Source organism: Danio rerio, chromosome 17, assembly GCF_052040795.2.
Source record: "Danio rerio strain M-AB ecotype USA chromosome 17, GRCz13ab, whole genome shotgun sequence".
In the NCBI taxonomy this organism is placed as follows: domain Eukaryota; kingdom Metazoa; phylum Chordata; class Actinopteri; order Cypriniformes; family Danionidae; genus Danio; species Danio rerio.
In genome coordinates, this window is record NC_141037.1 from 5,742,501 (window position 1) to 5,755,000 (window position 12,500).

General features: G+C 40.3%; 1 protein-coding gene across 6 annotated transcripts in view; it reads left to right on the plus strand.

Annotated features, from left to right (window-relative positions):
- The window catches only part of LOC100334314 (kelch-like protein 29), a 376,785-nt gene that overhangs the window by 287,641 nt on the left and 76,644 nt on the right, over window positions 1–12,500 (plus strand). For 4 of the 6 annotated variants that reach the window (XM_087289939.1, XM_087289941.1, XM_087289940.1 and 1 more), the window contains 2 exons: window positions 6,504–6,686; window positions 9,605–9,785. In XM_087289939.1, the coding sequence (XP_087146065.1) occupies window positions 6,504–6,686; window positions 9,605–9,785 (364 nt within the window). Of the gene's footprint in view, window positions 1–6,503; window positions 6,687–9,604; window positions 10,041–10,377; window positions 10,826–10,885 lie in introns of all 6 variants that reach the window. The other 2 variants (XR_015512889.1, XR_015512890.1) reach the window with 1 other exon arrangement.

A 12,500-nucleotide genomic window follows, 5' to 3' on the forward strand; every position in this document is an offset into this window, starting at 1 on the left:
CTGCCCCGATTCACTGTTTTTTTATATATTTATTATCTGCGGGACAATGTCATGAATTATAATTTGCATGAAAAGATTTTGTTGGGAACTTTCAGCTTTTACAAAATAACGAAGCTTGAAGGCTTTTTGTTGTGTGTGTGTGTGTGTGTGTGTGTGTGTGCATGCGCGTGCGTGTGCTCGTGTGTGCGTGCGCGGCACTGAATTTGCTCTATTCTTTTAATAGAGGTGCACTTTGGGTATTTTTGTCAAGGCAAACTTTGCTGATAGTGCTCCGTATCATTTCTGTCACTCATTTTTAGCAGGCAGTGTTATCTCCCCAAAATTGTCTCTTTTCTCCTTCTTTTTTTGACTCAACGGCTATTTCTTTTCTTGTTTTTATGTCTGAAATGCTTTCTGTCTACCTCTTTGCCATGTTCCCGGTTCCATTTTCTTTTGTCTTTTCGTGTGTGTGGTTGTGTGATTCCATGTCAAAGTAAACAAATTACAGTATGAAAGGGCCGTGATGTGGCACAAGCAGTCAGCATGGAGGCTTCGTGTGCTGTCGAGAGCAAAACGCATTCATAATTGATCAGAAAGCAGCTTCTGTTTGTGGATAATTTCACTGTGAACAAAAAGCGCTCCACTAACTGTACTGTTTTGTTGAACTTGCGTATTGAAAACACACACAGTTCACCACTGCTTTAGTCCAGCAGACTCCAGTAAGACTTGATAGAGCTAAGTGCTAAAACATATTATCGAGTTCTTAGCAAAACATGTTAGTAATAATCCTATGCATCTGTTTAAATGTTATCCAAAAAGAGTGTTACATATGTTGCTTACTTATGTACTTACATTATCCCAGATGTTTGGAAGAATTAATCAAATCCAGAGAAGTCGTCTATTTTAATGGAGTGCGTGCTGTGTGTCGATTACTGGTTTTGTTTCCTAGAAAGCAGGGAAACAGCAGAACGGCTTTAATATGTTGCGTGTTTGATGGCACACTCACACTATGCTATCTGAACCGTGCCCAGGCCTGTTTTCCTGATCATTTGAGAAGTTTGAGTGCTCTAAATCGAGCTCAGGCGGGGTTCAGTTGGCCGGCCCTGGCCCGGTTGGAAGAGGTGTGTCAGAGTGCGGTTCACTTGGGCTTTGGCGTGGTACGCTAGTAGTGTGAGAGCAAAACGCACCTGATCCTGAAACTGAAGATGATCTACTGTCGTAGATTATTAATGACGCAAACCCCTCACTGCACGACAGCTGCACCTTCAGCAAACCTCCTAATTCCTGCAGCATGAGGACTTTAATTTCTTAATCTTTCATTAAACTTTCATTAAACGTTAATATTTGGTTGATTTTAGGTTGAACGTTCGACATTGATGTCAGCCTGACATTGGGTTCTGATGTCAATCCATTTTTCATTTCCAAACAAAATGCAACGTCTTCATGTTGTTGGGGTACAACGTCATGTTGACATCTTGTGTTTGCTGGGTGTTTAAGGCCATTTCGGTCACCATACATTAAACAAGAGTCATCTTCTCATCAGGGACATGCATCTTAACAGTCTCTGGGTCAATGTGTGTAAAGATTTTGAACATCTTCTTGGACACATTTAATGCTTTCAAGAAGTTTGCTTCAATTATAAATCACCCATGTCTTGAGGTAGTTCATTATGATGCGATTTACCTTCTATGTCTGATTTGATTGGACTGGAATCACAGAACTGATTTTTCTAATCTCCATGGACAAGAAATAATAAAGTAGTGACTGCAGGCTGAAGGAAAGTAGTGAAGTAAAAATACCGATACAGCATTGAAAATATACTTAAAGGTTCACGAAACCCTTGAGTACTTTTTTTTTGTTGTTGAGATTTTAACAGATTTGTGTGTTGAGCATCAGTTAAGACAATGTTAGCACCTGTCAGCATTAATTGTGGGAAAAACTGGATAATTTAGAGCTCTTGTCAGATAATTTCAGCTTGCGGGTTTAGAACGATTTTTGGGCTGGGATCAAAATCAGCGACGTAGTGCAAAACTGCAAGTGCAAAGATGACGCATCGGTTTCTCATTATTATTCAAAGCTGAGTTTTCTTATCCTATGAGAAGAGCCGGCTCCTTAATTATTCATGACTACACTTTCTTTCCGAAGGCAAGGCAGACCTGCCAATGCTAAGTAAAACGGTGTGGATGTTGATCATTTCCGTTCTAAAATGCCATTTTAACATTAAGACGTATTAGTGTAAACAGAGCCTGAGTGTGTATTTTTCGCGGAGGGTATGCGACAAGGGCGGGGCGATCGATTGCGATTGCTCAGCATCTTGTTGTCTATTGGCCATCGGCGATGGACGATGGCATGGTCTGAGTTTGGTGCTGATTTTAATGTGCTGATTTTAATGTGGACTTAAACAAATCACATTTGTGATGTGACAGAAAAAAGAAAGTCATTTCTGAGATGACAAACTGATGCTATTTCGATTGCATTTACAGAAAGTCCAGGATCGTGTGTTAAGAAAGTATATGTGCTATTAGATTATTAAAGACGCAAACCTCTCACTGCACGACAGCTGCACCTTCAGCCAACCTCCTAATTCCTGCAGCACGAGGACTTCATGATTGTTTATGAGCGTCTAAAGTGGCTGATCTGTTTGGCGAAATGTTTGACTGTGTGTGACTACATATCAAACGACTTAAACAATATAACTAAAGCAATCTCCACTGTGCAATGCAAGAGCGCTTCTTACTGAACAGTGCATCATCGATGACGTAAGCGTGCTCAGGCGCGAATGCAATGTGAGTGCGGGGCATCTGGGGAGACGGGAGGGGATACAAGCATGCTTCGGCCCGGTTCAAGGCAACTGTACATACTGAAAATCAAACTTAAGTAAAAGTTCCATTACTTACTTAAAAGTGTAGTGCAGGTAGAGTAAAAGTGTTTCAAATATTACTCAAAGTATGAGTAAAAAGTAGACCTTTTAAAAGTACTCAAGAATAATGTAGTGCATCTAGATATTGCCCTGCAGGCACACAACATCATAAGATGTTAATAATAGGTTACATTTAGGTTGTGATATCAGGTGATATCATCAGGTTTGATGTCCAAAACGACGTCAAGTGACGTTGATATTTGGTTGATTTTAGGTTGTGTTAGAAACTGGCTAAAATCCAAAGTCGAGCCAACATCTTAAACCAACGTCATACTGATGTCAAATACAGGCATTTATTCGTCAGGTATGGGAACCAAAATCTAACGTCTGATAGACGCAATAATGGTAACATCCAAACAACGTCAAGCTTAAACATAATTAAACGTTGATATTTGGTTGATCTTAGGTTGGACGTTCGACATTGATGTCAGCCTGAGATTGGGTTCTGATGTCAACCCAATTTTCTTTCCCAAACAAAATGTGCTTTTTTTTTTTAAAGATGTTAACAGATGTGTGTATGTTGAGCATCAGATAAGACAATGTTTGCACCTGTAAGCTTTAATTGTGGGAAAAAACGGATAATTTTGAGCTCTTGTCAGATAATTTTAGTTTCCGGGTTTAAAATGATTTTTGGACCGGGATCAAAATCAGCGACGCAGCGCCAAACTGCAAGTGCAAAGATGACGCGTCGGTTTCTCATTATTATTCAAAGCTGAGTTTTCTTATCCTATGAGAAGAGCCGGCTCCTTAATTATTCATGACTGCACTTGCTTTCCGAAGGCAAGGCAGACCTGCCAATGCTAAGCTGTGAGACACGTTGATGATTGGATGAGACCGCGTCCACAGAACCACGACACACAGTATTTAGCCATTCATAAAGGCTCATATGTGTTTGCTTCCATGATGCATGGGGTTTGTTGCATGTTTTTCCCTGTGATGCTGTCAGTGCAGATACAGCAAAGTTGTGTGTGTGCTGCAAGCATTTTTTATATGGGAGAGTAGTATGAGAATTGGAGAATGGCGGATGTTGTCTTTTATTAGGAGTTCGTTCACATTTAGACACATCGCCGTGCTGCTGTGTTCGCCTAAATCGTCTAGATTACCAACAGGGCTAATGGTTCAAATAGACAGGGCAAGAGACCTGCTGCTCTGAGTCTGCATTCAGACCCGGGGATTGAGGCAGAAGTACTTATTTATAGTGTTTATATGAACACGATTATCTTTATAATAATATAAATTGTGGTTGTGTGTATATGAAATTACTAATAACAAATGTAGCAGGGCATTAAATTACTGTTTATTTCTTTGCATTTTAACTTAACTATAAAATCATGCATCTCACGGTTTGTGTCTTTTGTGAGCCGACTGACGACAGTTGTTCGCTCCCCTCCCTGGCCACGCCCACTCCTGCTCTTTGCTCATGGAGCTCCACGCCCACTATGATGCATCTTTTGAAAAAATTCTGAGGTAGACCTGAACCGAAAGTGGGGGGTGTCATCGCACTTTAAAGGAAAGTAACATTAAAAAGTAATTTTTAAAAAGACTTTAAAAAGATTCATAGTCTCCTTAAAATTGTGACTTGTGAAGCTACAATGGCCCAAATTAAAAAAGCTAGACCTAGTACCATTGATGCATGGCAATGTTTTTCTTCTAGCATTTTGGACTATCTAAAGAAATTACCATGTCAAGGTTTTTTTTTTTAATCCTCCATGTAAATCTTTCAGATTGAAAATGGTTGATATGTCTGTTGCTCCCCCTCCCCTGTTTGTTTGTTTGTTTGTTTGTTTGTTTGTTTGTTTGTTTGTTTGTTTGAATGTCTTTTGTTTTGTTAATCTAAAGTCAATAAAATGTTGATCACAAAAAAAATTGAACGCTTCACTAGCGAGAACAACATAGCATCTGCAGTGCGAGGATAAAGAACGAGCCTCCTCCATTCAGCCTCTTTACTTTCTCTTTACTTTTACATTACTCTGAATTATGCAAGAAACATCTCATGGATGCATTTGGAATACATTACCAGTGATGTATCCTGGGATCATTGGGTGTTTCGGCTCTCTCAACATCATATACCCTCACCCAGGTGACCCAGCCGGGGTTGATCAAATCCCGACTTGTGTCCCAACAGCAGTCCACAGATCTGCCCTCTTAATCCACAGCCACCTTGTGGCCTTCTCTGCGGCTTCACTTGCGGATCGAATGTCCCTTTTCTTTGCCACGCCTGTAATGCCCAAACGACTGAGGACTTTGCAAAGTGAACGCACTGCAAAGCCTCTACATAGCCACTCACTTCCTTTGCTGGCTGGGAGACATTTAATCCGCTGTTGAACTACTTCGCTTGGAATTTGAGGCTCTGCTACATGGAGGGACTTGGCTCTGTGGGTTGCCTCCTGGCCGGGCTCCTCCTACGTCTCATCAGGTTCAGGACCTCAGGTTCAGGGCTCCAAACATTTCATTCTGGCCTGATGGATTTTTAGGCCCCGATGATTCTTACACTGCTTTCCGCAAATGCATGTCCCACATATTTTATTCGTCGTCTGTTCATTTGCATGGGTCGTTAACCTTTGATCTGTCCGATTGGAGATCTCATCCTCTACCCCTCTCGGGATCTCCTATGGGGTTATCCCTCTGTAGGGCTTTCCGTAGCTTGTTTGGGTTCTCCTCCACGAAAGACACAGGCTGGGGCGCTAACCCATACTGTCCCAGGTGCCGTCTTTCCGTGCCGTCATACCGTTCTCTCCAGTAGTCGACCAAACTATTCTTGGTTGCCACCTAGTCTATTCCTAGGAGTCACTGGCTGTGCCAGGCTTGAATTAACAGGCTATTACTTTTGCGGGAAAAAAGTTGTTATGTCTATGGGGAATCAACGTAAAATATGACAATGCACATGTGTTATTTATTTTATATCCTTACACCTGAAATCACACAGGCTTGTGGGCACTTACTTAAGGTCTCCATGGGTTAACAAGCTTCTAAACTGTATAATAGTTTCCGTGAGGGTTGGCTTAGGGGTATATTTGGAGTTAAAGGACGTTCTATACTGTGTGTACAGTATGAAAATCAATATTCAGTTCAATCCATCTTTATTTCTGTAGCTCTTTTAACAATGTGGATTGTCAAAGCAGCTTGACAATATGCTGAAGACACCATCAAACCTGTGTTGTGTAAGCTTGCTAGTGTATGTGCATGCTTGTGTGTGTTGTGTAAGTTCTAAGTGTGTAAGTGTGCTCTGTGAGCGCATTCATGTCTGTATTGTTTGTGTTACTGTCCCCACAAGGATACTAAAGACTATTTTTTAATTGGCAGTGGAGAACAATCGCAAATATTAAAAATGTTTATCTGTTTCTCAGCACTGGGTTGCACCTGGAAGGGCATCCGCTGTGTGAATTATATTCCAGAGTAGTTCTTGGTTCATTCTGCTGTGTCACCCCTGGTAAATCAGCGACTAAGCCAACAGAAAATGAATGAATTATTGATTATTTGGAAAAAAAAAAACTGAAAGGGGTTTAGGTTAGATTTGGGTTCAAGGAAAAGTTAGTTTGGTACAGTATAAATGTATGAAATGTCTTCACCATTTGAAACCCAGTATGTGAATTTGTGTGTGCAGGTGTGGCGGAGGTGATTGTGCTGGTGGGCGGTCGGCAGGTGGTGGGGATGAACCATCGCTCTCTGACAGCCGTCACCTGCTTCAACCCTCAGAACAACAAGTGGTACCCGCTGGCCAGCCTACCCTTCTACAACCGCGAGTTCTTCTCGGTGGTCTCGGCGGGGGATAATATCTACCTGTCAGGTGAGCGGAGCGACAGCGTGTCACTCGCCATTTGCTGGCGTCCCACGGGCGTCTGGCTTTATATTTAGCGCTGTGCACTCAGGGATGATGAGAAAGCAGATGGTTGTCTTCACCACAGACTGTGTGTCAGTTTATGATGCTAAATATCATAAAAATAGAGAATGGTGGAAGCACTGACGCAGGATTGGCGACGATTTTAAAGACGGAATTTGTTCGTGAAGATTGTATATGAGTAAATGGTGTGTACCAACCATATTTTATTATCTGGGATGGATGAAAATGCTTTTTACAATTTTGAGGGTGTGTGAGACAAATGTTCAATTTGGGACATTGAAAAACAAAAACAAAAAAAAGGCATGAGAAAGTTTGGAATCTTCTTTTTTTTTTTCCCATCTGGTCGGATGGCCTTGCATTCACATACAGGGAAGCATTGTCATTTCTTAATATCACCTGGTCTTCCACCACTCTCAAAAATAATCTGAACAGTTTGGCATTGTGGGAAAGAGACTCTCATATCAAAGACTGAGTCAGATTTGAAGCAGCCGCCACTAAGGCCAACACAGAAAAGACATCAAATTACAAATGTCTTAGGAAAACTATATGTTGTCATTACTGTGGTAAAAAGGGACATTGGATTAGGGAGTGTAGAAAGAATAAAAAGAATTTTAAAGAGATGAACAGGGTAAATCAACTTCTGAGCAGTTTGCTGAATGCCCTCAACATACCCCTCACGTTATCACTAGATCCATTGAGCTGTGCACAAAGATGCTAACCATTATTTGGCTGTGAGTTCTTAATGTCCCAGTTCATTTACAATTAAGATGAAAGACTCTTCGTAAAAAGGTTTGTTTGGAAACTTCCTTTTTATTGGGGAAAAAAGGGCTTATTGGGCTTAAAAAAAGGCTATTTAAACTTTTGGTTCAAAATTATCTGCATGGGACAACTTAGGCATAGGTACAAGTTTTGGAATAAGAAGTTTTGTGCTGAAAAGTAAATTAATAAATAAACATACAAATAAAAAAATTATATATAAAATACTGTTAGGGGTGGCACAGGGGCTTAGTGGTTAGCACTGTTTCCTCACAGCAAGAAGGTCGCTGGTTCAAGGTGCTCCGGTTTCCCCCACATTGCCCGGTGAATGTAGCTTTGTTGCTAAATGGCTTACACGGATTTTATTGAGAGAATAGCTGTGTTCATGTGCATTATGGAGGCTGAAAAACAGCGTAGATTCGTTCGGCGCAATTGTCTGAGGTCACTATAGATTCTTTCAGAGGTGCACCAAGCTCTGTGAGTTCATCAACTATTCCAGAAACTATACCTGGATGATGGAAGCTTTTAGCGGTGTTTCTGACTGAGCCAAGCCCAGTTTGATGAACTGTTGTCGGCGTCAGCAGAACGATTTTCCCCCTGGACACCAACAACAGGCGCTTCATTATAATCACACGTCCACAAGAGCAAGCTCCTGATTGGTTAAAGCGGCTTAAAGCGGTTAAAGTTCAGATTTTCGAACTTAAGCGATTTGTGAGAAACATGCGATATGCATGTTAAGTAGGGGTGTAACGATACACTCAGCTCACGATACAATGTGTTTCACGATATAATGTTCACGATTCGATATGCATCATGATATTTAGAATAAAAATTTTAAATTAAACTGAAATGCAAATTTTATTTAAAAAAAATTAATTACCAAGTAAACTATTTTTTATGTATTTCTTTTGTTTCAACTTATTAAACTGAACCTTCTTTAAGAAAATAAATTAAACAGGACTCTCTCTGGAAAATAAAACAATTTAAAAACTTCTTATAAAATATTATTTAAATGATTCAATTCAATTGAATTTACCAGTAAGAGCTTAAGGCTTTGCTTGGTCACTTGCGTTTTTTGTGTGTGCAAAAAAAATCCATATTTCCAGGTAATCAGCAGTTCTATAAGATAATCCTGAACTGATGTGTATCTGTCTGAGAGGTTTTTATGGATGGCTGTCTTTAAGTTGGGCTTGATGAGTGACAGGCTGGCCGTCTTTTCATTACACAGAACAGTCGTGGCTCTTTTCAGCAGTTTAGGCAGGTTTCCTATTTCTTTGGCATTACTGATGTCGGCGCAATCAAGTGTATCATGTTGACGTGCATTTTTGTGTACCTCTGTACTCAAAAGGGTTAATGCTCGTAGTAATCATAACTCTAAAATGCGATATGATTATTTAAATAATGTGCACGCTTTCGGTTTCATTTCCACTGCTGTTCATACTTCCCACGCGGCTCCTCAACGATCACTCTGTTCCACAAACTGAATGTTGTTTACTACTTTATTACCTGTTAGTTACAACCTGCAGGTTCTGTTCAATGAAGCAGACGTCTATCATAGTCCGCCCTCTGTAGTAACAGCTCACGGTCAGCTCATGTCATGTGTGATTTTGCGGACGCCAATACATCATTATATGAAGACAGAATGATATTTTAGGGTGAATTATCTATATTATACTATATTTTAGGGTGAAGATATCTATTCACGTCTTTGCATTGACTTAACATGTAAATCACTCACGCTTGACGCTTCTTCCGTGTCTGGTGTGAACACATCATTAAAATGTTCACGCGTCTATTTACACGCGGTTATCTGGATTTATCCTGCCTCTGGTTTGAACACAGCATTACAAAGAAACACTTGTTTTTTTGCATAAATCGTACAAACTCTATATAAATACAGGAATTAAAATCAATTCTGTAGCTCCTGGCCAACTATAATCCAGACTCAACATTGCATATCTTGCAATGTGACTATTGCAGATGCGGACATTGCGATATCGATGCTGAAATGATATATTGTGCCGCTCTAGTGTATGTCTTTTGATCAGATGTGTGATAATGTAGGTGTGAGTGTGTAAATTGCGCTCTTCTGTCTGTCTGCTCTTCAGGAGGTGTGGAGTCTGGCGTGACGCTGGCAGACGTCTGGTGCTACATGTCTCTGCTGGATAACTGGAATCTGGTGTCTCGGATGACGGTCTCGCGCTGCAGACACAACAGTGTGGTTTACGATGGCAAACTCTACGCCATTGGAGGACTCGGAGCGGCTGGAAATCTGGACAATGTGGAGAGGTAACATTCAGTCCTGCTGCGCTGTGTGTGAGTGGAGGTGTGTGTTTAGGAAGATCTGTATTAATATGTGCACAGTTACACAGAGGTCATGACTCAGTTGCTTACTTAAGAAGGAGGTTGAGAAGTGGGAATATACTGTAGTAGCACCCTGTTCTAACAATAGAGCAATAGGTCACACTTAGTTTTCATTGTGCGTTTGTTGAATTTAAGGGTGCTTTCACATCCGTAGTTCACTTTATTTCATCCGGACCAAGGGTAATTGAAAGAAATATCCATGTAGTCACTCTCCAAATATTCTGTTTTGTAACTGTGTTTTATCTTATTGTAAGTTGTCCCTGTACTAAACGCCTTGACGTTGCGCCTTGACATTTTTGAGCACTGGATAAAATTGTTCTGCCTAACTGAGCTGAATATTTGGACGTATTCATAGCCCATGTAACCCTGAGTATGATGTATAAAAGCTGGGAATACCCCAGACTTCTTTAGAAGAGAGCAATAAACTGTTGGATTCACATCTCTCAGTTGTTGTTGCCTTCCTGGAGCTCCAGCTTACTGAGGAAACACACAGACGGTCTGCAATTTATCCCAACAGGTAATAAATGATACACTGTAGCATCTTCTGCCGTCTTTGGGTCGTTTAACACCACACTGCTGGCTTTGATCCGAACCAGTTGAAACGAACTAAAATGCAGTCATCAGACAAAATCCACATCTCTCATTGGCCAGATGTTGTTGAACATTTTTCCTAAACTGCTTATTGATTGGTCAGAATGCCAGTGAACTCCCGCAAGTTAACAAAAGCTTTTACTCTGGAGGGACGACTGCGCTGGCTGATTGTATCCCTCCTTTAGAGAAACTATACATTACGAAAATGAAGCGCGGCTGCGGCTGTGAAACAGTGTTTAATGCATCACTCGTCACTTCAGGAGGAGACGTGAATTAATTTAGCTAAACTGTGACATGGTCATCTTGCGGAAATATTACCAACGATCCATCAGGTAATGTTTTCCCCTCTCTCTCTCTCTCTCTGTTGGTAAAGCGCTGTCAACAAATATTTTTCCTCCATATCCCATAATGCATAGCGCATCGGCCTACGGCAGCTGAATTAGTCCAAAACCCGCAGTACTTTTTGCGGTTGGACCTGTTTTGGTACGGATCATATTCTCACCACAAACGAACCGCTCCAGGGTTCGTTTGAAAGCGTACCGTGACCACCTCTTCAAGCAGGTCTCGGTACGCTTATTTGGTCTGCTTTTGGTGCGCACTTGAGTACGATTGCTGAATTCTCACCTGCCCAAACGAACCGCACCAAAAGGGGAAACGAACTCTAGTGCGATTCAATCAAACTAAATAAGGCAGGTTTGAAAGCACTATAAGTTACAATTCATCTACATGCCAACTATTTCTCATTAGATTATAAGTAGACTGTTAGGTTGGGGATAGAGTTGGGGTTCTGGTTAGTGTAAGTAGACATGTACTTGCAAATTTTCTCATAGTCAGTTTAATGTCTGTTGAAGGAGCAGTATCAACAGATATTAAGCAGACAGTCTACTAATACTCAAATAGACCTTTAAAATAAAGTGTTACCAAGCAATTCCAGTGTTACCTATGTGACAGTAAAATTTGTTATTTGCAGTAAAATCTTAAAACAAAAATGCATAAAGTGTATTTTAAAGGTGCTGCATGTAAGTTTTTGACTCATCTGAAGCATCAAAATACCATAATATGTTTGCAGATATTTCAGAAACATGCTTAGTAAACATTCTTATTTAAATGAAAATCAATGTTAAAGTCAGATATTCTGCTTTGGAAATGTGTGAAAATGAGTTATGTGCCGGAATGGCTGTCTTTGTTTTGGTCATTTAACCCACCCGATGCCAGTTTATCCAATTATATGTCAGCACGTCCGGGTTGCCTTGGTGGAAATTAGCATATTTAATTTATTCAGTCATGAAGGCTCTCAAAGAATGCTTCAATGACCACCGTTGCACAGTAATAGAGTAATTAGCAAATAATACAAATATTGTAACGTAAACAATAGATGAGCAGGTTACATTGTAACCCTGTGTCCTAACAATACTTTAGGAATGGGTTTTAACCACAGCGGTTCGAACTGTAGTTTTGCCGAGTGACTAAAAGGCAGATACGGTGGCCGGGAAGTGCAAAACAAAATTACAAAGTGTGAAATACTATTACAAAGCTCTAGACAAATTTACATTTTGAAAAACTTTTTTATCTATCATCAGACACAATTACATAGGAAAAACAATTTTACCAAGGGCGAAACAAATTTACATTTTATAAAAAAATTAACAAAACGCAAAACACCCGAAACAAACTTACAATTACAGATTCCTTACGGAAAGGGAATGTACCACACACCGGAAGTGACGTGGAATGTACCACACACCGCACCGGGAGTGACCCAGAATGTACCACACACACATGTAAAACTTTCTATCCAAGACTAAAAAGGGCATGTGCGCTGCACAGGTTGAGCCCTATGTGTACACTTGCCTGCCACAGAGTTAATGGTTTCAGAAAAATATCAATTTATAAACATTGTTTTATATTTTAAATGAGAAAAATGCTTTAGATAAACACACAGGCAGCGTGCATGCATCTATAGAAAATAGATTTATCGCTGTAAGTCTGTTATGTTCTTTCTAAATGTGCATAATTATACAGTTGAAGAATTATTAGCCCCCCTGTTTA